The 24,172-nt window shown below is 48.3% G+C and overlaps 8 protein-coding genes across 8 annotated transcripts; 3 read left to right on the forward strand and 5 right to left on the reverse strand.

Moving 5' to 3' along the window:
• Nucleotides 1-1,026: 1,026 nt before the first annotated feature.
• F5147DRAFT_770717 (copper radical oxidase-like protein) lies at nt 1,027-4,881 on the forward strand (the record flags this gene model as incomplete). The annotated part of the gene is made up of 17 exons (XM_041441170.1): nt 1,027-1,080; nt 1,135-1,211; nt 1,263-1,405; nt 1,460-1,652; nt 1,706-1,833; nt 1,885-2,250; nt 2,299-2,377; nt 2,427-2,552; nt 2,605-2,738; nt 2,790-2,971; nt 3,021-3,244; nt 3,297-3,423; nt 3,474-3,693; nt 3,744-4,015; nt 4,074-4,113; nt 4,168-4,581; nt 4,634-4,881. The coding sequence occupies 17 exons, from the start codon at nt 1,027-1,029 to the stop codon at nt 4,879-4,881; spliced, it is 3,027 nt and encodes a 1,008-aa protein (XP_041295887.1).
• Nucleotides 4,882-5,667: 786 nt separating this feature from the next.
• F5147DRAFT_681240 (SAC3/GANP/Nin1/mts3/eIF-3 p25 family-domain-containing protein) lies at nt 5,668-10,599 on the forward strand. Its single transcript, XM_041436365.1, has 14 exons — nt 5,668-6,073; nt 6,124-6,303; nt 6,360-6,467; nt 6,521-6,758; nt 6,811-7,617; nt 7,673-8,682; nt 8,740-9,047; nt 9,098-9,239; nt 9,286-9,439; nt 9,495-9,572; nt 9,625-9,775; nt 9,825-9,928; nt 9,981-10,218; nt 10,270-10,599. Exons 1-14 carry the CDS (start codon nt 5,690-5,692, stop codon nt 10,484-10,486), a joined length of 4,119 nt encoding a protein of 1,372 aa, XP_041295888.1. The 5' UTR covers nt 5,668-5,689; the 3' UTR covers nt 10,487-10,599.
• F5147DRAFT_681242 (uncharacterized protein) lies at nt 10,600-13,112 on the reverse strand. The gene is made up of 6 exons (XM_041436366.1): nt 12,933-13,112; nt 12,669-12,877; nt 11,574-12,614; nt 11,231-11,519; nt 11,072-11,178; nt 10,600-11,024 (listed from the first exon to the last, which is right to left on the reverse strand). The coding sequence occupies exons 1-6, from the start codon at nt 13,012-13,014 to the stop codon at nt 10,794-10,796; spliced, it is 1,959 nt and encodes a 652-aa protein (XP_041295889.1). The 5' UTR covers nt 13,015-13,112; the 3' UTR covers nt 10,600-10,793.
• Nucleotides 13,113-13,134: 22 nt separating this feature from the next.
• F5147DRAFT_681252 (kinase-like domain-containing protein) lies at nt 13,135-15,381 on the reverse strand. The gene is made up of 11 exons (XM_041436367.1): nt 15,176-15,381; nt 15,063-15,108; nt 14,979-15,002; nt 14,951-14,953; nt 14,706-14,864; nt 14,525-14,651; nt 14,022-14,192; nt 13,791-13,957; nt 13,592-13,733; nt 13,467-13,503; nt 13,135-13,415 (listed from the first exon to the last, which is right to left on the reverse strand). The coding sequence occupies exons 2-11, from the start codon at nt 15,068-15,070 to the stop codon at nt 13,366-13,368; spliced, it is 888 nt and encodes a 295-aa protein (XP_041295890.1). The 5' UTR covers nt 15,071-15,108; nt 15,176-15,381; the 3' UTR covers nt 13,135-13,365.
• A 775-nt stretch (nt 15,382-16,156) lies between these two features.
• Nucleotides 16,157-17,574, reverse strand: F5147DRAFT_744193 (uncharacterized protein; the record flags this gene model as incomplete). The annotated part of the gene is made up of 7 exons (XM_041439661.1): nt 16,157-16,242; nt 16,293-16,498; nt 16,555-16,637; nt 16,685-16,904; nt 16,954-17,127; nt 17,180-17,284; nt 17,348-17,574. 7 exons carry the CDS (start codon nt 17,572-17,574, stop codon nt 16,157-16,159), a joined length of 1,101 nt encoding a protein of 366 aa, XP_041295891.1.
• Nucleotides 17,575-17,732: 158 nt separating this feature from the next.
• Nucleotides 17,733-18,875, forward strand: F5147DRAFT_770721 (uncharacterized protein; the record flags this gene model as incomplete). The annotated part of the gene is made up of 5 exons (XM_041441171.1): nt 17,733-17,805; nt 17,863-18,081; nt 18,132-18,377; nt 18,434-18,789; nt 18,819-18,875. The coding sequence occupies 5 exons, from the start codon at nt 17,733-17,735 to the stop codon at nt 18,873-18,875; spliced, it is 951 nt and encodes a 316-aa protein (XP_041295892.1).
• Nucleotides 18,876-20,118: 1,243 nt separating this feature from the next.
• Nucleotides 20,119-20,990, reverse strand: F5147DRAFT_681262 (fungal hydrophobin). Its single transcript, XM_041436368.1, has 3 exons — nt 20,659-20,990; nt 20,445-20,606; nt 20,119-20,385 (listed from the first exon to the last, which is right to left on the reverse strand). The coding sequence occupies exons 1-3, from the start codon at nt 20,812-20,814 to the stop codon at nt 20,338-20,340; spliced, it is 366 nt and encodes a 121-aa protein (XP_041295893.1). The 5' UTR covers nt 20,815-20,990; the 3' UTR covers nt 20,119-20,337.
• A 273-nt stretch (nt 20,991-21,263) lies between these two features.
• Nucleotides 21,264-23,823, reverse strand: F5147DRAFT_681268 (general substrate transporter). The gene is made up of 13 exons (XM_041436369.1): nt 23,584-23,823; nt 23,446-23,518; nt 23,224-23,396; nt 23,008-23,173; nt 22,916-22,959; nt 22,818-22,861; nt 22,645-22,768; nt 22,216-22,591; nt 22,045-22,159; nt 21,940-21,994; nt 21,733-21,893; nt 21,598-21,677; nt 21,264-21,549 (listed from the first exon to the last, which is right to left on the reverse strand). Exons 1-13 carry the CDS (start codon nt 23,595-23,597, stop codon nt 21,367-21,369), a joined length of 1,608 nt encoding a protein of 535 aa, XP_041295894.1. The 5' UTR covers nt 23,598-23,823; the 3' UTR covers nt 21,264-21,366.
• Between the last annotated feature and the right edge of the window lie 349 nt (nt 23,824-24,172).

The following is a 24,172-nucleotide window of genomic DNA, read 5'->3' on the forward strand; positions in this document are numbered from 1 at the left end:
ACAGTTCATGCTTAAAACAACTTTCAATTCTGATACAAGAGAAGTCGCCCGCTCAAAAATCAAAGTTTTTGCTCAGCTGACTCTAACTTACCGCTTACTAAGCACTCCGCGAGCAATCAAACTCAAGCTTCAAGCTTTCGGCGATCGACTATGGTACTATTATTCATATCAGCTGGTGGCTTACCCCTGTCTGCCGTAGCAGATTTAACCATACTAGCAGTAAAATGCACAACGGACAGTTCAATGTCTTTACCATCGTTCTCATTCGAACTTCTCTCCCCGGCATCACCGCGGTCATCTTTTCCCAATTTCATCTCCATTTGATGTGATCCTAAGGTACTTCATGCCCGTGTGTGTTTTCTACTCATTAAGTGCTTTCTAGCCCCACTCTACACGCATTCACAGTCTTGTCAATCGTGCGCATGAGTGACTATTCTTGGCTACCTTCATCCATACGATCCCTAAAAAAGTCCTTGACCTGTGCAGCCCAACCCGTGATCATGTGCTCAGTCACATATATACAATCACGCGGAGATAGTGGGTAGTACTCCGGTCTCATTCAAGGGCGATCTCTAGTCCGCTTGACACAAAATCCAGATCCATCTTTCCTGAATCCCAGGTACAGGGACGCTTTGTATTCGCGTAAACGTATCCACTGCACCTCTACACCATGCATTCGCACATGGGAGCTGCGTGGCAATCATTTTGAATGGATGTGAAGAACCTCGTATTGTCCATTACTCCGTCGCACCGAGCTTTTACTTCTTTCTTCTCTCAACTCATGGGTAACGTTCTTCTTTTCAGGGACTCGTAGCCCTGGTATCCACAGACCTACTCAACTCAGCTTGAATGATGCGACCTGAATACTTGCCAAGTGCTGGCCCTGTGACGGAACCAAGTACCTTGGTGTCCCTTTTCACCTTGACAGCTTCTCCCGACGTTCTCTAGAATGTAGGGAGGGAAAACCCCAAAGCACTTCTAGGATGTATAAATACAGCGTTTCGAAGAAGTGTTGATCACAACGAGATGGCTGGTCTTACTACCTTCTCGTTGATTTGGATCATATCCTCTCTCACAGCAGTACGAGCCTACGTTATTTTTACTAGTACAGAGTCACTCATTTCTTCTCCACAGACCGCCTGTGCATATCGCTTCCCCTCACACCATCTCCACCGACGCGACACAACCTGGACTGCCCTTGGATGCTGGACGTGAGTATATCCTTTCACTATGGTGGTCATTTTATGACCGGCATCGTACAGCGATAATGTCGGTGGTACAAGAACGCTTTCCGCAGCCTCCTACATAGACACTGCGAATATGACCATCGAGTCATGCGTCAACTTTTGTTCGACTGGCTCCAACGCCTACGTCTATGCAGGCGTCGAATATGCTCAGGAGTGTTGTACGTACTATTTCACACTAATTTTTATGGTTCTTCATCACATCTTTCACACAGACTGCGGCAACTACTTTTCCAGTGGTGCCACCAATGCCAGTTCATCGGACTGTGACATGGCTTGTACTGGTAACGCTGCCGAATTTTGCGGTGCTGGCAACAGACTGGATATATTCTGGAGCGGGGCCCAACTTCCCGCCCCACCCATCCTGGTCCCTAGCGTTGGCAACTGGTCGTTGCTCGGATGCTACAAGTACGTTCCTGTATGTCAAGAATGGGTCCTGAGCTAACACGCATTCGTACCAGCGACTCAGCAACACGAGCATTACCATACGGGACTGCCGTAACTGGAAGCGTTACTGTTGAATCTTGTACCGCCGCGTGTTACAACGCTGGATACCCTTATGCCGGCATGGAATATGCTGATGAATGCTGTGCGCATGCATTTTCGCTCAAACGTTCCTTTTGCTGACAGGTTTTTGCAGACTGTGGCTTAACCATTGAGAATAATTCTGGTCCCACCACCAACACGGACTGCGATATGACATGCGCGGGAAATTCGTCCGAGTATTGCGGGGGGCCGTACAGGCTCAGTATGTATAACTACACCCAGGCTATTACTATTGCCCCTGTCGTCAATCCCACCGACCCCACCGGCCCCAGCACTATTTCCCCTGTAACCTCTGGCTTAACTGGCAACTGGACGTATGGAGGATGCTACGTCGACAACGTAAATGGGCGTGTATTGGGGAACGAATATGACAACAGCACCATGACAGTGGAGAGTTGTATCGCAAACTGTGCCGGGCAAAATTTCACCATTGCAGCCATCGAGTACAGCACGCAATGTTGTAAGTAGTTTCTATCTTCTTCTTTACCTCTTCTGACTCTTGCTCAAGTCTGCGGTGATTATCTGATCAACGGCGCTACGATCAGTGCAGATAGTAACTGCAACATGGCCTGTGGTGGCAATGCGACGTGCGTGCCTTCTTTAATTGGTCTTTTTTATGTTCTTGACGTGAACTAGTGAGGCATGCGGTGGTCCAAACCTACTTTCTGTTTACTCCTCCAATGGAAATATAACATTACTTCCTGTTCCTGTGATGCAAACCACAAACTTGCCTGGACAATGGGTATATGAAGGCTGTTTAGCGTTAGTGATTTCTTCATTGCTCATGCTTGCGAGTCCTGATGTTACCATGCAGAGAACCATCCACTGGCCCCCGGATATTCCAATATGAAAATGAATGGACCACGAACAATACCGTCGATGCGTGCTTAAACCAGTGTGCTGCCTTCGGGTATCCTGTAGCTGGCCTTGAATACGGAGCCCAGTGTTGTAAGCGCATCGACTCACTACACTTGCTTGCGGATCGCTGATAGAGACAAGTCTGCGGCGACGTCGGTGATATTGCAGCAAATGGTGGGACGTATGTCTCGGATTCACAGTGCAACATGGCTTGCTCGGGGGACCCAATCCACCTATGTGGAGCAGGAAACAGGTTGTCTACCTATTATTGGAATGGGACGATGAATACGTGGAATACCCCTGCGAATACGGGCTACTATGAGGTGTGTCCCATCTTGTCCTGAATGTACAAAATGTTCATAATCTATGTAGTTCCTCATAGGAGGTCTCGTCGTCCCTCTCATTGCCACCGTGGGCATCAACAACAAAGTCACTTTCCTCGAGAAGCATGGCACCTCGGAATATGCTAATTCCACTGGCGCGTATGAGTTGGATCTCAGTTTGGTGGACAATTACCAGCTGGCTTGGCGCGAGATGCACGTGCAGACGGACGTGTTTTGTTCTGGTAGTATCATCCTACCAGACAAGGGAGGAAGGTTTGACGTTTCACTTGGCATATCAGGCTCACGCTTACATTGGAAAAAACAGGCAGATTAATGTAGGCGGATGGTCGCTTTCGTCGACTTTTGGTGTGAGATTGTATACGCCGGATGGGAGTGCTGGTGTCAATGGTACCAATGATTGGGAAGAAAATGTTAATGAGCTCACACTTCAGGTATGCTCTGACCTATTGGTACTTGGCTCATTGTACTTATGCGTGCTCAGCGTGGCCGATGGTATCCTACCGCGATGATGATGCCAAATGGAAGTATTTTGGTCGTTGGCGGAGAGTCGGGAAGTAATGCTTCCCCGCAGCCCAGCCTCGAAATCCTTCCAGCGCCTCTTGGTGGCGATACGGTCGTTACATTGGACTATCTTCAGCGGACAGATCCATACAATCTCTATCCATTCCTGATGGTGCTGCCCAGTGGTCGATTCTTCATTGGTGCGTGACATTATGGGCGAGATGCACTCTTTCTTACAAAACGTAACAAGGTTACTACAATGAGGCTCGCATTCTTGATCCTGTCACCTTTGACACAGTGACCGTGCTGCCAAATATGCCAGGAGCCGTGAACAATTTCCTCGCAGGCCGGACGTACCCGATGGAAGGGTCTGCGGTACTTTTGCCGCAGTACGCTCCATACACCGATCCGATCGAGGTTCTTATCTGCGGTGGCTCGACGATCGGAGCCGCTATTGCACTGGACAACTGTATCTCAATTGCCCCCGAAGTACCAAATGCGACATGGACGCTGGAACGTATGGTAAGCCGATTTGAGTTTGGGAAAGTTAAGGTTTGATGCTGAGATGTGCGAACTTTAGCCTTCCAAACGGGTCATGCCTTGTATCACAACTCTGCCAGGTAAATATGATGACGAATGACAGGAGTCTGGTTTTAATAATACGTCAATCACAGATGGCACGTACCTGATCATGAACGGCGCTCATCAAGGTGTTGCTGGCTTTGGCCTTGCTACAGATCCTAATTTTAGCGCAATTTTATACGATCCTTCGCAGCCGATTGGCCAGCGTATCTCTATCCTCAACAATACCATTGTAGCCCGCTTGTATCACTCCGAAGCAACCCTTTTGCCTGACGGGCGTGTTTTGGTGTCTGGTTCAGACCCACAGACGTACTATCCCAACGGATCCTATGTGTACCCAGAGGAGATGCGCATTGAGGTTTATATTCCACCATACCTCAATCAAGGTCTCACGCAACCGGAGTTTACTATTACTGAGACTGACTGGGAGTTGGGCGGACAGTATAGTATTACGGTGACTTTGTTCCAGGGAACAACGGGTACCATACGCGTCTCACTTGTGGCAGGTAAGCAAGGCTAGTGATTATGGATGTATCAGTTTCTGATTATGAAATATAGCATCGTCTAGCACGCACGGAAACGTCATGAGCGGTGGGAGGATTATCTTCCCTGCGTTTTCGTGCTCTGGGAACACTTGTACCATCACGGCGCCCCCGAATGCGTATGTAAGTCCACCTGGATGGCACCAGCTTTTCGTTCTGGACGGTCCGACGCCTTCGCACTCTGCTTGGGTCCGCATAGGAGGTGACCCTGCAAAACTGGGCAACTGGCCTGATTACCCTGACTTTACTACACCAGGTGTTTAAACCAACTCCTTCGTTATATCCTTCTTTTTGGACAGTCGTTCTGTTTGGACTTGGTTCGATTATACCCTATTTATTCTCGAGTTAAACTCATTTCGCTCATTCCGTTTCGCTCGTTTTATAAATATTCCTTCATTTAAGTGGAACTGTCCATTATACCTGTCACTGGTAGTTGCCCGGGAAGTAATAATCTCTTGTGGTATGAGATACAGTGATGATACAAAATTAGTCACTCTAAAAATAATCACTGGTTTAGCTTTATCTATGTCTTGAGAAGGGCACCACTTACTAGCTACTAGTTGGTACAGCACCAACGGGAATGCGCGCCTAAGATTACGAGCATTCAGCGCTATGCATCGGTGGATGGGGACTAGGTTGTCTGCTCTTAACTATGAGAGGCGCTCTTTCAACGTCAGATGTGGTGTCATCGACGGGATTTCTGCATGAGCAGCACTGGCAGCTGCAGAGGTGCTCTGTGCATGGATGTCCTGCCAGTGCAGAATGGCATTAAACGATGCTTGAGAAATCACGGTGCTTACGTATGGACATAAAATCAAGACATATTCCAGTCATGACGTCGCAGCACGCAGTGAGTCCGAGCGCGCAACACGTCCCTAGAGCATCAGACATAGTAGTGTGAGTAAGGTTCTACTAGTAGCCGATCATCGCTTACTTATATATAGAAGGTTCTCAGGCATTATTTGGCTCTATTGTTCAAGGCCTTTGGAAATAAACATCATCAAACATCGTCACAAGACAAGGTGCGATTACTTTGTCAAGACCGAGTGTGACCACCGTTGCAGTCGGCAACATGGAGTCCACCACCCACTTCCGAACACAGAGAGCACGCGCAAACGGTGCCCACCATGACAACTCCGGAACAGGACGAAGAGCACACCACAAACACAAGCAATGGGTCGCGGACAATGCTACCAACAGAAATAGCACATCTCATGGAGGCGCAGATACCGAACGGTGGGATCGTGGAGGGCATAGAGGAAGTAGGGGTCGAGGAAGAGGCACCCGTGGCAAATTTCCTAATGCTACCCTGACTTTCCGTCAAGGAGGCGCTGGGTCAGCTGCTGCCAGCGAAGGGGATAATAGCGAAATGGAGGATGCCACTGATGTAGATGTAGATGAAGTGGAACACCACGAGCCAGATACTCTCGAGGAAAGGGAACGATTCTGGAAAGAGGTGCGTCATACGTCTCATTCGATGTATATTACCTTTACTCGAGTCTGCAGCTTGTGAAAGCGCGCGAGATCGAGCGCAAGACAGCTATTGCAGAGGGTAAAATGGACGACCCAAATGTCGCAAAACGTTTGGAAGACGCTATCACAATGGTCGGCACATGCATGGATATGTGCCCGACATTCGAACGCTACCGCCGTGAACGCGAGAACAATCTCTTTGAGTGGGAAATTGTATGAGGACATTCAATTCGTAAGTGTGCTAGATGTACTCGCTGATTACTCGTCAGGTCCCAGGAACCAAACGCGTTGATCATAAGAGAGCTGTCAAAATGTATGAACGGGCAGCTGGTGACAAGACATTACCCTCCGATCTTCGTCCTCCAAAAGTTCTTAGAGTATGTTGCTCCGATATACTATCCTATGCATAATTTAATCCAATCTATTGCAGCGCACACTCGACTATCTTTTTCACGACTTGCTTCCCCGAGGCGGCTTTTCTGCAACCTTCAATTTCATTCGTGATCGTTCACGTGCTGTACGAAGTGACTTCACGATGCAGCATGAAATGGGTTCCATCGCAATTGAGTGCCATGATAGATGTGCACGGTTTCACATCCTTGGTCTTCATCTGGAGCGCGACCGACCCGGATCCCAAGTCAGTCTGGAGGAACAACAGCTGAAGTACAGTGCGTGGACTCGCCACTTGACGAGCCTTCTTAATAATAATCGTACTCGCAGCTCTTCAAAGTCTGAAGGAGTTTTACGAAGAGCAGCGAGGAAAATATCAATCACCAACCGAGCTCGAAATGCGAGTCTATCATCGTCTAATCCATATTCGTGATCAAAAAGAGCGGCAGGAGGATATTCCTTCCTTTATCCTCGAGCATCCGGTGTTCAAGCTCACGACCAAATTCCGGCTACTCGTACAGGCGAAGAGCGCCCCCATTGGCAGAAGTTCTCCTCTTTCCGTCGATAACGAGGCGCTTGGGGTTTTCAACGAATTGATCATAGTCCTTCAGGGGGAAGGAAACTATGCCATGATATATCTGGTCGCATGCATCATAGAACACTTATTTGGCACCGACACCGTCGACGACATTGAAAGCCTGCGGGAAAGTCTCACCCTTTCGGATATAATCGATGGCAGCTCTGCTGTTGTAGATGAGCAGCATGACGCTATTGTAGAAGAACCGGACGCTATGCACGAGGAAGAGGAGCCACTCTTCGAGACTGACTTGGTGGATGCACCGCAATCTTCCCCGAAGGCCCCGCAGCGAAGCGGGACCGAGTGGCTCAACGATACATTTGGTCCGAAACCCATTGAATCAGCATTCCTAAACCCTTCTTCTCAACCTGCATCACAATCACCAAAGTCTGCGTTTTCAAATCTGACATCCGTTCCCAATGTATTTGGGACGACGACATTCCAGCCATCAGCATTCGGCTCCACAAACGAGTTTGGTTTTAGCTCAGCTGCCGTCTCTACATCAGTATTTGGATCCTCTGCAACTCGGACCTCTAGTTTTAGTGAAGCACCCTCTTCGGGTTTGTGGGCAACTCGTTTCCGATTGCTTGTTTATTGATCACACCTTCAACTTAGGTCAACCTCCAGTTTTTAGTCAACCTCCACTTGTCTTGTCTCCGACCTCAACAGTGCCCAGCGAGGTTCAGATTCCATTTACAGTGCCTCCGGCACCTCCTCCCTCTACCTCTAGTCAACCCTTACCCCCTTTCCAAAAACTTTCTTTCATACCCGAGGTCAACAAGGCACAACCTCTCAACCCCCATGCACCAGTATTTGCACCAGTGCTTTCTCCAATTGTCACACAACCTACACCCTCATACGAACTTCCAGCTCCTCCCTCTCCCGTCACTTCACAACCAACTTTCGATGTTCGTCATAATCCTTTCGGCAGCTTAGATCAAATACCACCTTCTCAACCACCACCTTTGAGTAGACAGCAGCCAATATCTTTACCGTCAACACCCACTGCGACGATGTATATCCCTTCGACCATCTCTGGCACATCCACTAAGTCCGTTTTCCAGTCTCTCAAAAAACTTCAACCTACTCTCCTTACTGCTTCCCCTACTGAAATTCTGAGCCCACTGGTGCTTTCATCGCCTGGGACAAGATCTACGCTTAGTTCTATGGCCAGCCTACACCGACGTGACTCCGTACAAACTCCCTTGCGTTCAGGAATAACCGCTGCCGATCTTGAGGCGGTTTCAAGCAAACTGGAAAGCCCACTCAACGGTAAAGCACCAGCTCTGTCATCCACTAGCAACGTGGACCAAGAAACGCTCGAATCCAGAGCTTTAGCATTTGCCCGAAGGAACTTGGTAATCAAGGAGGCCTTCCAGGATTGGAGGGAACGAACGGCTAATCGTACCAAGTGGAAAGAGGCTTGTCTCCGAAGTGAGGCCTATAGTCAGCGCGTACATACGGAGCGACTTTCGAAGAGTACTAGCTCGTTACCGCAAGAGAACAAGCGCAAAGTGGTTGCACCAGAACGACCAAGTCCCGTTAGGAAGCGGCTCAGACATCGCTTGTCCAGCGAATACCGGCCACCGCCCAGCGATGAAGAACTTCTCAAGCGGTTCGAAAAGGTCGGTACATTGTCCGTATCAAGTATACCACACCTTTTGAATGCATTGTGGTCTTAGAATCGTGAAGAAAACGAACGGCGTTGGGCTCGTGGATCTTTCTTCCATATCCTGCAGCAACACCTGAAGGCCACGTCACGCACCATTCCAGAAAGCTGGTCTGCCTGGCTGTCCTTGAACCAGGATAATGATGGAACTGCCATTTGGCTTGAACTGAAATTTGATGTACCTGACTCTGGCAACTGGAAGGATGCCAATATATTCCAGATACCGGTGGTGCCGCAGCCACACAGCAATAAAGCATTATACCCGGGTATCATCATTTTCGAGCGAACCCCGGTTGGCGAGGTCGAAGACCCCCTGGAAAGGTTGGTTGTGATGAGTTGCTTAATACGAATTGCTAACTTATGCATGGTAGAAAATATCGGATGCTGGATGATTGCTCACGTTTACGAGATATCATCGAGTCATTGCCCCCTGATCGGCATTTCATTCCTTCCCTCATGACGATATCTTGGTCTGGCGAGGAGCCCGACTCTTCTTCTGATTTTAATGATATGGTACACCCAACGTTCTGAAAATGAGTAACCACTGAACATTTTGAAGATTGCTGCAATACTTCATGATGAAATCTCGTCTTCCCATGTTGACCTATCATTAACATCCACCGCCTCGGACCTTGACTCTAGGTTTCAGTCCGCATTGCAGTCACTCAAAGTTGATACTGAAGGCAAACTCGTACGGTGGATGTCTGTACCAGGTATGTTGGAGTTTGCGATATACTTCTCAAAGTTTAGCATCTAATTTTGGAACAGACCTCTTCAGACTGTGGAAACCCATATGGCAGACATTTACCTCCCAGCGATTAGAGCAATGCATAGTCGATGGAGAATGTAGGGCAAATATTGGTACTGCTGAATGTCCAGTACTGACAACGATTGCCAGTTGACTGGGGTTTCCTCGGGAGATTCTTAGAATTGTGCATCGATGTTCTCATAACAATCTCTAGTGCTGCACTTCAACTGATGGGTGGCAGTACTACCATCTTTGAAAATATTCTGCCCAACCTGAAGCTACAACATGTAAGAGACTCGGAGTACGTCATGTTTCCACCCCGCGCCTTTCCCTTGCTTATTCCTTGACAGCTCAATGTTTGATGCGGTTTTGCAATGGTTGGACAATCCATTGTTGCAAGATCCTGGTAGACACCTCGCAGGTGATCTGAGATCGCACCAGACCCTTGACCGAGGTATGTCAGTTCTACATGGATTGTGTGCGCAACTCAAACTTGTTTGCTGTAGAATTTCCCTCGAGGACTTTTGTTCAATATATATATGACGTCGCTCAGGAGCTGTCCACTCAACACTTGAGCCCCAAAACTGCAAACCCCACCCTCATACGGAAGACTCGTCTCGATGCAGCGACATTGAAAATCTCAACTGAGCAGGGCTCTTACTCGGATGAGCTCAATGCCCTTCGTTCTGCCAAGCTGCGACAGACGTATAAACGCACTGCATCGATCAATGCGTCATCCAGCCGGTCCGTCATTGATGATGAAAATGTTCTAACTTGACTGATTGCCATCCGTAGGTCTTCTACCCCTGCCAAGCGGAGGAGATTATCCGCCTCTGATGGATCTAGCGAGGGTGGAAGTCCTCCACTGAGCATCACTAGTCCTGCCTACACGTCGCCCTCGTTCAGCACCACCACATCTTTACCTCCTGAGGACAAGTCTACAGTGGTTACATCCGCTATGCTTCGTGCTCTTACTAGGGATATACGGACCAAGTTTGGCAGTCCCAGATGATAGGCTTCTTTCTTAATTGTCCTTTATGAATGATGTTATTGCATATCTCTGTATTGCTTATTATCACTCTATACGTTCTCTATATGTTTATTCACATCAATCAGGATCGGCCAAAAACTGGACTGAGGAGGGTTCAAATAATGCTCATAGGGAACCTGATACAACATGTAATCCGTACAGAAACCTAAAATAACGTACATCGTACGAAGGAAAATACAACGAAGTTCCTACAACATGAACAGTGGTGGTACAAACCAAGAACCAATTATGCATTTTAGCAATTGCAATATCAGAATTCTTCTGAAATTTACGAGAAGGCGAGCGCAGACCAAGTTGCAACTGCACCAACTGCCATGGCCGTGGCGGTATGCGCGATGGATGTCATTATCCTCCTAGGCCGTTTGATATGCCTGTAACCTTCGACCGGTAATTCAGGTTTCGTAGCCGCCGCTGGTTCTTCCACAACGATATCCATCTTGACTGGAGGAGCGACCTCGATTTCAATCTCAGAATGCTTGCGTTTAAGCGATTTGAATGTCTGCAAGAGTATGAGAGCGATGAAGGAAGTGTAAGAAAGTACGTTACCTCTACTTCTGCAGCGATAACAGACAGCGCCTCCGTCCTAGCCTCCTGAATTGTCTGAATCCTCTCCTCCACGCGTTTTTCAGTTTCTTCGCGTAAGGTCTTCATTTCTGCGGCATTTGATCAGACGAATGAAACAGTGACGAGAACACCACTACCAACCAATGACGAGGGCATTGAGAGCGTCGGCACAAGCCTTAACATCTGCCACGGGTGGCACGAAGGCGTCACAGCTTTCTGCGTCGGCCTTGGATTGTAACTCAGAGACTTGATCTTGCAGGTCTGACAAAGTGGATAGCTTGTCTTCTGCAGCCTCCAAGCGTGCAAAAAGTTGGTCAGATTCAGGCTCGAGCATGTCAACTTGATGCTGAAGGTCATAAAGGTCGTCCTCTGACATGGCATGGCGATTCTTGATATCAGTAACACTGGAATGCAGCACATTTACTCGACCCTAGTAGGCAAAGTTGAAATTTAAAGTGATAAAAATCCCCAAACATATACTTGCCTCGATAGTCTTTATGGCATCGCGCAGATCTCTATTGTCATCATGGCTGGAAATCTGGGATTCATCCGACCCCACCTCAGTAATAGAGGGGAGAACAGGAATGGGTGCCAGGGTGGCCGGTTCAGCCTCCAGCGGCACAAACGGCGAGAAACTAGAAAGCGAGGGAAGCCGTTCTGGGAAGCTCTCAAAAGATCCCGAATCGAGGGATCCCATGTGCCCAAATGAGCACATCGATGGAAGTTTGACTCTGCTCGACTCATCCGACCGATGTAAAGCGGGCTGCAGGGAGTCAGCCCGGGACGGTGTCCATTCACCGACTTCCGGCTCCTCGGGGGCCTGAGGGGGCGATGGAGATGGAGTGGAAAGCTCCATGGGAGAATGAGACCGTGAATCCTCAAGGTGGATAATGGACGAAGGCGCATCATCGTCATCAATGGACGCAATGGTTGCAATGGCCGGAGGAGACCAAGGGTGGGGAGAATCTATGTCAAGTGGGTCCGCGATCTTATGGCAGATATCCTGCATCAACGACCCAAGCGATGGCATCTTCCCGAGTGATGAACCGCCCAAAAAGTCTGCGTGGAAGTCTTGACGCAGGGATGAAACACAGGAACGAAGTTCTTCCCAAGACGGTATCTCTTCTATATCAGATTCATGCTCCGAGTGTGAAGCAGCCTCGTTGGATGAGCCCGATGGAGATGAAAGGGACTCTGAAGAATGAGATGGGGAAGAAGGATATGAAATAGGACTGTTAAGGCCATAGCGCCCGGTGCTTAATTTTCGTGGGCGAGGACTTGAGGGCTCTACAAGGGTGAGACACCACGGAGGCGAATCGCGCATATCTAAAATATCGCGCAAAAATTCGATGCGAACTGTGACCGGTGAAACGAGGGTAGCGCCTTGCCCCACAGCTTTACCAAACGTCACGATGTCGCCATCAGTAAGGGAGGTCTCCACCTCAGGCTGCAACATCCTAGATGTTGTTTCGCCTTGCTTCCGTAGATGTGTCCCATGACGGGACTTGAGATCAACAATATACACCTGGGACAGGTTGTCAGGTGCAAGTCCGATGTGACAGAATCAGCATGTGCCTACGTGGCCGCTGGAGGCCAACACAAGTTTGGCGTGCTTTGCGCTGACTACGGGGCATGCAAATACAGCATTCTGATCGTCGTTCTCTTTCCTCATTGACCTATCATCTGAGATTGATTTGCGACCGATGTGAACATGGGAGGTGCGGGAGTTGAAGAAGGAAACATTATGAGCAGGCTTTCCACCACACGACTCGACGTGCAGAGTGATACCTTGGTGATAACATGTCTGGAAGGTGTTGTTCAAGTAAAAAACGACGGTGCTTACCCGTCACCGGTTGCTGTGGATCACAGGGGCAAGCAGCTGGCTGAGCAAAATTGGTGCCCAAATACTCGACTTCGTCGTCCATGATGACCGTCGATTACAGTGTACAGAAAAATCTAAAAAAATGGAGGAGAAGGGAACGGTCTGTGCGTTGGTGGCGGTAGGAATGAAAGCGAGTGGGGAGGGACTTGGTGCTGTCCTCAAGGCCGTGCTTTATCGCCTTGACGTTAATAATATCGGACCGAGAATTCCTTTTCGAGATACCTGTCCGGATTCCCACCGAGGGCCTTCCGAACGATGCACATACTATCACATTCGACGTATTTTAGGCTACTCTGACTGTGATACGAAATATGGAAACACGACAGCCTGAAGGGTAACAAGGAAGTGGAATATATCAATTATGTATGCGATCTACTCAGATGCGAAGAACTTGTCATGACGGTGTGTAGTGCGCGAAATAAGGGTGGTTGAGAGCACGTTTTGCTGAAAGTAGGTGAGACATCAGAAGCATGAGCAAGCCCGCTGCACACATACCAGAAATCCGTTTTGCTGTGTCATATGTCAAAGTATGCTACGAAAAAAAAGTGAGTACCAGGCAAAGGTCAACGGAAAAAAAAACGGGAATGCGGTAGTACGAATAAATCAACAAGACGACATACCGCAAGCAGATCCAAACCTTGTTCATCAAGATTAGGTACGACACTCTTGAGCTCCTGCTTCGACCATCGAGGGAATGTATCCTTGTAATCAGGTAATTGAGTCACACCTGGCCAAGTCTCTTCGCTTGGAGTGCCGAGGATCCTGGATCAAACAGTCAATTGTCAGTTATTCTGACCAACCAATCCGATTGTGCATTACCTGAAGATCTTGAAGATCTGGTCAATCTCAGAGTCCCCGGGAAACAGAGGACTCCCACGCATAACCATCTCAGCAAAGATGCACCCAACAGACCACATGTCAATAGCTGTCGAGTAGTGCCGAGAACCAAGTAATACTTCAGGCGCGCGGTACCACAAAGTTACGACCTAGAATGACAGCGCAAACGTTCAGCCCACGACGTAAGAAGGAAACTTTAGGGGTGCTCATTACCTCGTGGGTATATGTCCTCATTGGAATGCCGAAAGCTCTCGCGAGGCCAAAATCTGCGAGTTTGAGATTGTTTTTCTTGTCGATAAGCAGATTTTGAGGCTTCAGGTCGCGATGTAAGATTCTATGCGAATGACAGTACAAAAGGCCCGCATTGAGCTGATGAGTAAATCGCTATAATGTGATAGGAACACGGTTAGTCAAATTGCCGAATCACGTGACGATCGCTTCGCGTCCCCGCCCTCGCATCACATCACTTAATATCCCCTATCACAATCAATGTGACGATGCCAATCTGAAAGTGTGCATGGTGGTGTAAGGCTAAACGTACAAAAATAGCATGGGCGGTGCCTCGCGCTAGCGAAAACGCTACGGGCGCAGCAGCTGTTTGACGCCTTTGCAGACTACGCGCCGAAGCGCGAAACACGCGTCCACCACGCGTCAGGAATCGTAAATGATGGGCAAGGGACCGATAAGAAGCCATTTGAAATGCCAAGCTGACTCACTTTGACTATGCCGATGGAAATGGGCGTACCAGATGTGTTGGCGTTCTCCATATAGCGCTTCAAGTCAACATCCAAGAATTCAAAGACGAGATAAAGCTTCTGTTCGGCGTGCACGATATCAAGCAATCTAACACAGACAATTAGCCATGAGGAGCGGTTGACATAATTTAAGACGTTATACCTAACGATATTGTCATCCTTGAGTTCCTTTAACAGACTGATTTCTCGGATGGCAGTGCTCGGAACGCCTTCGTCTTCTGCTTCCAGTCGAATTTTCTTAAGGGCTACAATCTGATTCGTTGTAACGTCCCGCGCTTTATAAACAACCCCATATGTGCCTGAATGCGCGTCAGCGATAAACAATGAAAGTGAGCGGAGTGCAACTGCACCTTCTCCTACAACGTGTGCCACACCAGTTCATTGTAGTCTGATGTGAACACATGACAGGCACGCACCAACTTTCTCTATTTTTGCATAGCTACAATTCAGCAAAATCAATTGATTTTGTCAACCATTGAGTGAGAAACGAGATGCGCACCGATCCATGGGTCAAAAGAGCGCACAAGCTGTAAAATGCCGGTTAACTGGAAAAAGCGAATATCGGTATCAATGGAAAGGCTATCGCGTGGATGAGAGGGAAATGGTGTCTACAAGTCAATCTGGATGAAACCTGTCGGGTGATACGGAAAACAAGTAAAGGCGAGCTCGCCGACTCGTCGTTACACGAGCTGATAATTTGAAGTTGGCGAGATTCGAAATGCTCGGCGGTCGTAACTAGCCCTTGGAGAGAGGCGTGACAATGGAATGAAGTGGAGATACGTGCCAAGGGATATTCACTTGGCCGGTCAAGGTCATATAAAGAGCCCTTCGGCAAAATGCGACCACCGCCACTGCTGTCACTCTCACCGCGAAACATTCATTGCAACAACCGTCTTATTTCCTGCTCGACAATATTAATGTAAGTACTACATATTCCATCAACCTGGGTCCTCTGGCCTCAGGATTTAATTCTAAATTCTACTATCTTTCGTACTTGCTATGAAGGCGCTCACACTTTTCTACACATCGGCAGAGACCGTATGTTCCAAAGGAACACCGTCGGACCGGAGCTCTCGAGTGCTGGAATAATATCAGCAAGCATTCATGGTCACTGCCACTTGGTTGTCAAGGCTTAACAATAGAGTCACCTTCCCATGAACTCAGATTTTGCCTGTGACACCATCGTCATCGCTTCACCGCAGCGCTATAAAGTTCATGGTGAGCGCAGGGTAACATTCAATTTATCAATGCTCTTGCCACGCGTCCTCCATTCACCAGCGGAATCACTCGGTGGAACAGCGACACAACAAGGAAGAGGTGTTTCAGTTATAAACGAGAGAGTGAAGATGCGTCAATGTGACAATTGTCACAATATCATCATGCCGAATAATTCATGCAATCGAAGTTGGTGAGCCATCATTCTTTCATCTTGCCTGTTGTAATGTTGACACGTTTATTTGATAATGCTTATCAGTGCTGTGCACGAAATTGACAGTACTTAGTAATGTAAATATTACGGAGTTCTCCTTCTACTTACCAATGGTAGGGTACATCATGTCAACGTTGAATGGAACGTGTATCCAATGACGAATTTCATCCCGGGTTCGGCCAATTTATGTTCTCACTGTGTCCTCGCATACGCGTGACGTCGATGTATTGGCCAGGATATGGTTCTTCACCTAGTAAAAATGTTTCAGAAGTCGAACGAAAGGACTGGCAAGTCACTCACTCCGATCGATCAGGTTGACTTCCAGCTCTTCGTCATCATCGACATCCTCCTCATCCGACGCCCAGCGGTCTTCTGCGGCTGCCTTGGGATTTGCCGCACGATCAACGGCAAGATCTTTCATCAGCCGATTTATTGAGTCCTCTTTTATATCCTGCAGTGATTTTTCCCGTGCGGCGCGGGCGCGTTCAAGTTCTGGGAGATATTCACTGCAGAGATGGAAAAAATAAGGAGAACGTGTAATAACAATGAAGATAAAACGTACGTCCTATATGTTTCACGAGACTCCTCCACCGCATCGAAAAATTCCTTGATACCGGCACCTGTCGTACTTGAGACGCCGACAGCCTGTAATAGTCAGATATGCATTCTACAACATGATGAGATATAACTACCTTCAAATGTTTGTAGAATTCATCCAAAACGAGACTCATGCTATTCATCAAGCTGTTCATATAAGTCGGTTCACCTTCAGAGTCCCTCGATCCTGAATGGGACGCAAGAGCGACTTGAAATGCCTCAAAATCTTGCATCCATTCGATAGCAAAATCGTGAGGTTGTGCGTCCGTCTTGTTAAAGACCAGGATGAATGGTAATTTTGTCTTGTACATAATACTAATAAAGCGTCACGGATCAGTAAGTCGCTAGACCACGCAGTACTCACCTGCAGGCATACAGCATGTTGGACATGAATGTCGCTGGAGCTGTCGTCCGTGGGGTGTCGATTATGTACGCCACTACAGTGGGAAACGAGGAAGCAACGGCATCCGTGATAATAGCACCAGAGGCTGACCACGTAAAAATCTCAATTTGCCCCGGAGTGTCAAGAATTATGTGACTGCGTGAGTGCACGTAAGAGCGAATACAAAATAAAAATGACAAGCACGTACTCGACTGTCTCAGCCCTTTTCTCGACCAAGTCCAGAACCTGGTCAAATTTCGTCGTAAAAAGATTCAAGGCAGTCAAGATGCCACCGTTCGGTCCTAGGTTATACCTTGTGTTGATGCCGTTAGTCACAGTCATGCACTACCGCTCAGATTCGGAGACAGCAACATACTGTTTCATTACTTCTTTGTAATTGACGGTATCCCGGATATCAATATTGGCCTCGAATGGCACATGAGTAACCGCTGGGTCAAGATTTAGGATGTATGGTGGTTGTGGAGGATTTTGCGAGTGGAGGTAGGAGGTAATGCGCTGCACGAAGGTGGACTTGCCAGCCCCCGCCATCCCGATCGTGATGATAACATGTGGTTTTCTTTTCGCCGGTTGACCGGCGCTCATGCTGGTGAAAGGGAAGTCTTCCCTGGGCAGACCAAATCGAATTAGCTGTAGAATGGCATCAGATTCATGCTGAGTAAGTGGGCGTATGACGCGGCGTGACACGCATGTGACGCGTCAAATATTGACGAGCCTTGTCAGACGCGGCCACTGGCGCGCGCATGGAAAAATTGGTTACACGGGGGCCAGCATCTGGAAACTGGAGAGACCGTCGTCATCCGCAAGCCGACTTGGGTAATACCAACCGTCGCGGTGTTATCAACTATACACCCAAGTAGCGCCCATCTTCAGGCAATAGGTATGCGAAGAAGTCTGTCGTTGAAGTTGTACCTGAAAGAGAGCACAGTGAGGCCAAGGTGCAAAAGCCCAGGAAATCGAGCCAGGAGGCGAGGGGTGACAAGGACGCTGATATAGTAGTGGTCGATGCGAGCGTATTGGTACACGCCCTCCACCAGGTGAAGAAATGGTGCAGAGATGGACGTGATGAAATCGTTATTGTACCCCTTGAAGGTCAGTCGGGACGCTAGAAGTGTTTTGTCATCTGATGTGAGGTGGCTTAGCCTTGAATACTCTTGATTTACTCAAGAAGGGAACAAGTCCTCTCGCCCAGCGCGCGCGGTCAGCTTCACGAATTTTAGAGGCTCAAGTTGGCACAAATCCTCGTATCCGTGTCCAGCGGGATGATGCCTTCATTCCGTGTGACCGCATCGAGTTCAAGGACTTGTCACTCGGTGATGCTAAGGACAAGGCTACGTTACAGTCGCTGCACCTCTCTGGTTCTCCAGAGTGGGTTCGGCGCATGATTTGTTGCGCATGTTGGGAAGTTGATCACGTCGCTGAAACTCGTGCGACAAACTGAAAGTCGTTCTTACTGTCCTTTCCCCTTCTACTGCTCCAGCTCAGGTCTGTCGAACCGAGGCAATGCCCGAAGTATCATCTCCAGTACCCCTTCCAGCTCCGAATCCACACACTCACAAGTATGAGCCTCGTTCAGCTGGCCTGTTGATTGGACACTGGGCTACCCGGGCTGGTATCACTCTTTTAGAAGTGGAACCTTCCGCAGCGCCACTTATTCCCCCTTCATCGAACCACCCTCGTAATCTTGATGATGACGACAGAGGAAAACGACAGGCCGGTCGAGGTAGACGTAGTTCCCATACCGCTCAGGGGGGTCTTCCTGTCGCTCGAGGCACCGGGCTAGTGGAACGCCCTGCTGCCGTCATGCAATGATGGAAGTGATCTCTCAGCCTAGCAAGGTCGTCCGCATTCTTGCTCGAGGCGAGAAACTAGAACCAGACCCATAATCCTGATTATGTGGCATCTTTGAGTACAAGGTGTGTTCACTTTAACTTATGGATGTTGACTACTGACCAATACACCCGAGATATGACTGTTCCTCAGTTCCAAGGCTGTTCCAGCTCCGTCTCGATTAACGACGACGTGGAAAGCATTGGAAGCTCTCACAGATCACCCATACTCGCTCTGCCTCTCATTCCTCAGAGCATGGATTCTGCAGGAAATATCTCCAGGCATCTTTGTGTGGTCTCTTTGCTTCGAGTGTGCGGTCCTTATAAGGGTCTAACCACAGCAATTACGGAACTAGTGTTCATGACAACTTTTTACTGGTTCCTATCATCCTACAAACACTTTGTTTCACTGTCTGCGGACTGTCCGATGTGCCCCTACTGTGTATGTTCTATGTCCTTATGGTCCCATTTCTCGAAATAAATTATATATTCATGTCCCTGGCAGTTTGATTCGAGATCCATGTTTTGGACTGGTTGCAAGGGGTGAAAGATAGTTCTTCCAACCCTACTGGAGCTCACATATCTACAGTGGTCCACTGGTCAATTGTAGCTGTTATACGCTTTTATGTATCCTTGTGTCGGCCCTGCGTTTGTTCGCCTATGTAAGTAAATGGGACTCATCACTAACACTCATCACGACTTGGTTCACAACCGCGTTCAAATTCTCGTACGATGCCAATATGTGCGCTTAAGCTTAAGTATCAGAAATTTGCTCATTGAAAACCGGCCCAGGGTGCGTCTGTTCTATATATATATCATGGAGGCTCATTAACTTTTTTTGCTGCTAGTAATATTCACCACATCGAAAGACTGTTTATCTGATACTAGTATCGAGGGCAGCTGAAAGGGGACTCTCACGATGATACCCAAGGCTTTTGAAACAGTCCCCTCTGCACACTTGTCTTTCGAGACTACCATCAACATATATCCGCCAGCAAGTGATGTCATAAGACTAAGTCTTGATATCTCGCACTGCTCAGATTTCCTGGAACATCATGATTGGCCTCCATCGATGCCGTTGATAATGGAAATATGGTTCTTGGCCAAGCTCTCCCCCTGCTATATATCCTGACTGCGGTTTGTCCATGACTGGGTGCTACATTCGGCGATGAAGATCCTGACCGGTGATTCGTGCTATCTCGGACTGGTCTTTGCCCTTGCGAGGAATCCAAACTGGCGCCCCCGTTTATTCGAGGCTTACCATATCGATCGATGCAGTAGCATAATGTAACACATTCACGCCGCATGCATTTTACTTGGCTGGTATCTTCCTCCGAATCACATCTGAACACTCGTTGGTTACATCCTTCGATTTTATTACAGTAGCTGTGGTGGGACGTAACACCGCGCAATTTGCAAAGGGACCTCAATTACGATAGAACATGAGTTCGGCCGAACGCCACAAAGAGTCAACGACAGTGGAATAAATCACTCTTGGCGAGGGATTCGGGTATCATGGTCACAGGTAAATGTTGATCGGTGAGCAACCAATGTTGATGAGGCCGTACTAGACACAAATTTAGTCGGTCAGGGTGCATACTGATGCGGGAGCAGCAAACCACTCACGTATGTGTTGCCACTGCAGCACACGGGCTCCTGGTTACACTCCGCGCCGCTACCAGTACCAATGACGCTGATGGGACTGCAACCCATTCCAACGTTGCCCTCGACGGGGTCAAGGGCAATGTTCAGTACGCTTAGGATCCTGCTCAACTCATGGCTGTTGGACTAATCAGGAGTCAGATATGATCTAGGACTAGGTTACAAAGGAACTGCGCACCTCATATGTGGTATCACAACAGGAGACGGTGCCGGTGTCGCACTGCGCACCCGTACTGCTGCAAGTGCTGTTGTCACGAGCAGATAGGGTGGGTACAGCGCTGGTTCCTACGACGAATGCGAGAAGAGAGACGAGGGGGAGAGAAAGAGCGAACATGTTTGAATTTGTGGGGGTGGGTTGGGACAAATGAGTGACGAAGTAAATGATAAAAGAAAAATTATTACCGCGGTTACCTTTATACTCTATCGGCCGTCACTGGAGTGTACGTCAAGGAGGTAAACTTTTTGAATCTGGCAAAGTAAAGGCCTAGATTGGCCTGTACAAGTACGTACGATGAGCGCTTGACAATTTCCTAATATATACCGATCCATGCATTTATGATTTGGAATTGTCAGACGTATTTCCAAGCATGGAGACTGTCGAGGAACTACAAAACCAACAAGTGTCTGATCAGTGCAATGCTCGCTCTAACCGAATGATGTGCCTGGAGGCATGTCCGTTATTTACCTCGGCCATGGCTAGGCTTACTTGAGTCCATGTGATACCAAGCGGCGGTCCCACACCATGTCAAGCGTCGTGTACCACGGTCAGGAAACGGACGCCGGTATCGAGATGCATCAAAATCAGTATGGAATTAAAATATGTGATGGGGGTCGCAGAAAACTAAGTATGTAGCTCATATAAATTGCTCAATGTCATTCATCTCGACTATGATCCGTTCACAGAGGGCTCAGAGGGTTCCTCGGTCTTGCCTTCCTCGAGTGTGTTAGACGCAAGGGGTTTATGCGCCTCCGCGGCTCTGGTTTGATCGATAAGATCCTGGCGCGAGGAATACCCAGGTGGAGCCCATTCGCGGGAAGTCCAAGGTTTGCAATTAGGGTCAGTATACATCTGATATCAAAGTTTAGATCGAGAAACCAGCAAATAAAAGACACCTACCATGTTAACACTTTCTAGTGAGAGATTAGATGATTCGTAAAGGAAGAAATAGACGACAACGGCTCCCAACAAATTGCATGCTGAATAATAAGAATTTTCAGTTGCGTATTGCACTGTTAATGGAAGGCGCCATACCTGCAAAGACAAAACCGTAGCGGTAGCTTATGGCACTACTGATGAAGGGCGTAAAGAACGCCAATAGGAAATTCCAAATCCAGTTTGCCGCGGTCGACAGACTGCCTTGTTTAGCACGGGTTCGTGTAGGGAACGTTTCTCCAATGAGAATCCAGACACCACTGTCGAACGTCAGTCGATCACAAAATCCAGTATACAGATTCTTACGGAGCCCAGGTCATCGCATAACCCCAGATAAACATGCAAGCCGACACGATCATCACTTGAGATGCCAAGTCAGCGACACGATACGCGGATAGAATGACATCTCACATTTCCCAACGCCAGGATGAGTCGTAGGATCCACAGCAGTTCCAGCAGCGGCAAACACGAAAAGCCATGCTGATTGCCAGATTCCTCCAATGATCAGAGGTCTGCGACGCCCAAACTAGATGCGCTGTGAGAAACGGCGCTCTCCACTTATAAACGAACTAGGTCGCTTACCCTTTCGAGGACATACATTCCGCCGAACGTACAGACAAAGTTGACAGTGCCAAGGATGATCTGAGTCACAAACGAGTCACTGAGACCTACTGCTTTGAACACAGTTGCACCATAGTAAAAGAAGTAATTGGCCCCAGTGAGCTGTTGAAGGCTCTGCAGACTCATTCCAAGAAGAGTACGGTAGAGTGTCTTGTTTTGTGGCCTAAAGCAGTCAATCCACCCGCCACGAATCTGCTTTTCGTATTCGACAGAAGACTTGATTTCCTCGACCTCGCGAGTGATGATGTAGTGGCTCTTTGCCTCTTCCTTTGGGATACCGCGAGAACGCGCGAGAGAAAACTGAGCGTCCTCCATTCTGTCATGCGCGGCAAGCCATCTAAAGGGATGATTAGACAAAAAAAGGAAACCAGAACGATTGCCAATACCGACCTAGGGCTCTCTGGCATGAAGAGGATGCCAATACCGAGAATCAGTGCCCACAGGATGCCGATACCAACAACGATGCGCCATGAAGCAGAGTTCGACATGTCCCGGGTTCCAATCGAGATACAGTCTGTACAGCAAATTAACAGCTGACAAGGAACTTCGTATCGTAATCTTACAAGCAACCAGGATACCGAACGTGATGAACAGTTGATAAGTTGCACTAAAGGAATGTCAGCGCCGTGTATGTCACTGAAGAGGTGTGTGGATATCATACGTCAAAGTACCACGGATCTGAGATGGAGCTGTCTCGGCTTGATACTAAGGAAATCAGAATGCGAGTAAAAAGAATGGTCGCAGAATAATCACCATCGGGACGGCAGCACTAAGTGCTCCAACACCCAAACCACTAACAAGCCGGCCGACAGCAAATTGTTGCCAGACGTAGTTCGAAGTTATCTGAATGATGACTCCGATAGTGAACACCACACACTCCACGGACATGGCATAACGACGTCCTAGAAAGTCGGCAATGCTAAAAGAGATTTTGGTGAAATGCAGAGACAGATATCGCGTGTTGCTCACGGTGCACCCAGGAGCGCGCCGACGAGGGTTCCGATGGAGAGAAGAGATACGATGAGACCTTCCCGTACGGTGGAAAATGAACAAGTCGATACATCTCCAGGTGTGGAGCAGGTGGCAAAGCGAAGAAGAAAATCATCCATCAACAGGATATCTGATATCTGACCAGTGTCATACTGACATCCGCACGTCAGTACAGATGATTAGGGTAATCGTGAAACCTACTCCAAAGATGAAACCACCCATTGACGCCAAGAGTGCCAGCATGATGGCCACCCATCCTATGGGCAGTCCATGGCTGTAAAACAGGGGGAATTAACACAATTATGATCCTAGTCATTTTTTGGTACAGCGAGAGCTCACAAGTAGAACGCCATGATGTATGATTAGCCCACGGTGCAAGTGTGTGTAGTTGTGAAGAGACGGAGAAGAAGAGATGCTTACGCGAAACATTCTAACGGAGACTAGTACTGGGGCCTAGGCGAAGTCCCGGACCTATCTGAATCTATTTTAGGTTTTGTTGCGCCCACAACGGGATACAACTACGTCATCGATGTCATCCCGAACGAGTCGCAGAGGAACTTGACCTCGTGTTCAATCAATTCATCCAGCGATTCGCCTGGAAACTCGCACATGCTCAAGCTGATTGGAAATCTGCTTGAGGTGTAGCAGTATGCGAGGCCCGGATCAAACATCACACAGCCGTTAATGTCATCTTAGTTACGTTCATTCGTGCTTGAAAATTCAATTTGTAAAGCAGTGGCGCATGCAGGAAGGGCCGCTTTGAAATGCGGTTATCAAACGGTCTGTAAATTTTCGATTCAGAGGATGCCCCACGTTTCGCAAGATAGCATTAATGCCTCGACAAAGCTGGATCCGGAGCATCATGTTTGCCACAGTTGGTGGTACGAAAGGAGGATTTAGGAAGTGCAACAGACAGGTCTGACGAACC

The sequence above is a fragment of the Suillus discolor genome, assembly GCF_016758755.1.
Source record: "Suillus discolor strain FC423 chromosome Unknown F5147scaffold_12, whole genome shotgun sequence".
In the NCBI taxonomy this organism is placed as follows: Eukaryota; Fungi; Basidiomycota; class Agaricomycetes; order Boletales; family Suillaceae; genus Suillus; species Suillus discolor.

Coding starts and splice junctions, on each gene's coding strand:
- F5147DRAFT_681240 (XM_041436365.1), top strand. CDS start 5,690: ATGGAGTCCACCACCCACTTCCGAACACAGAGAGCACGCGCAAACGGT. Junction 8,683..8,739: donor TTCTCAAGCGGTTCGAAAAG/GTCGGTACATTG, acceptor TTGTGGTCTTAG/AATCGTGAAGAAAACGAACG. Junction 9,440..9,494: donor ACGGTGGATGTCTGTACCAG/GTATGTTGGAGT, acceptor ATTTTGGAACAG/ACCTCTTCAGACTGTGGAAA.
- F5147DRAFT_681242 (XM_041436366.1), bottom strand. CDS start 13,014: ATGGACGACGAAGTCGAGTATTTGGGCACCAATTTTGCTCAGCCAGCT. Junction 12,878..12,932: donor TCCACAGCAACCGGTGACGG/GTAAGCACCGTC, acceptor GTTATCACCAAG/GTATCACTCTGCACGTCGAG. Junction 12,615..12,668: donor TGTTGGCCTCCAGCGGCCAC/GTAGGCACATGC, acceptor AACCTGTCCCAG/GTGTATATTGTTGATCTCAA.
- F5147DRAFT_681252 (XM_041436367.1), bottom strand. Junction 14,652..14,705: donor AAGGATGACAATATCGTTAG/GTATAACGTCTT, acceptor TGTCTGTGTTAG/ATTGCTTGATATCGTGCACG. Junction 13,958..14,021: donor TGAGGACATATACCCACGAG/GTAATGAGCACC, acceptor CTGTCATTCTAG/GTCGTAACTTTGTGGTACCG.
- F5147DRAFT_681262 (XM_041436368.1), bottom strand. CDS start 20,814: ATGTTCGCTCTTTCTCTCCCCCTCGTCTCTCTTCTCGCATTCGTCGTA. Junction 20,607..20,658: donor GTTGTGATACCACATATGAG/GTGCGCAGTTCC, acceptor ACTCCTGATTAG/TCCAACAGCCATGAGTTGAG. Junction 20,386..20,444: donor GCTGCAGTGGCAACACATAC/GTGAGTGGTTTG, acceptor ATTTGTGTCTAG/TACGGCCTCATCAACATTGG.
- F5147DRAFT_681268 (XM_041436369.1), bottom strand. Junction 23,174..23,223: donor GGCGCGCTCCTGGGTGCACC/GTGAGCAACACG, acceptor AATCTCTTTTAG/CATTGCCGACTTTCTAGGAC. Junction 22,592..22,644: donor TTCATGCCAGAGAGCCCTAG/GTCGGTATTGGC, acceptor TCATCCCTTTAG/ATGGCTTGCCGCGCATGACA.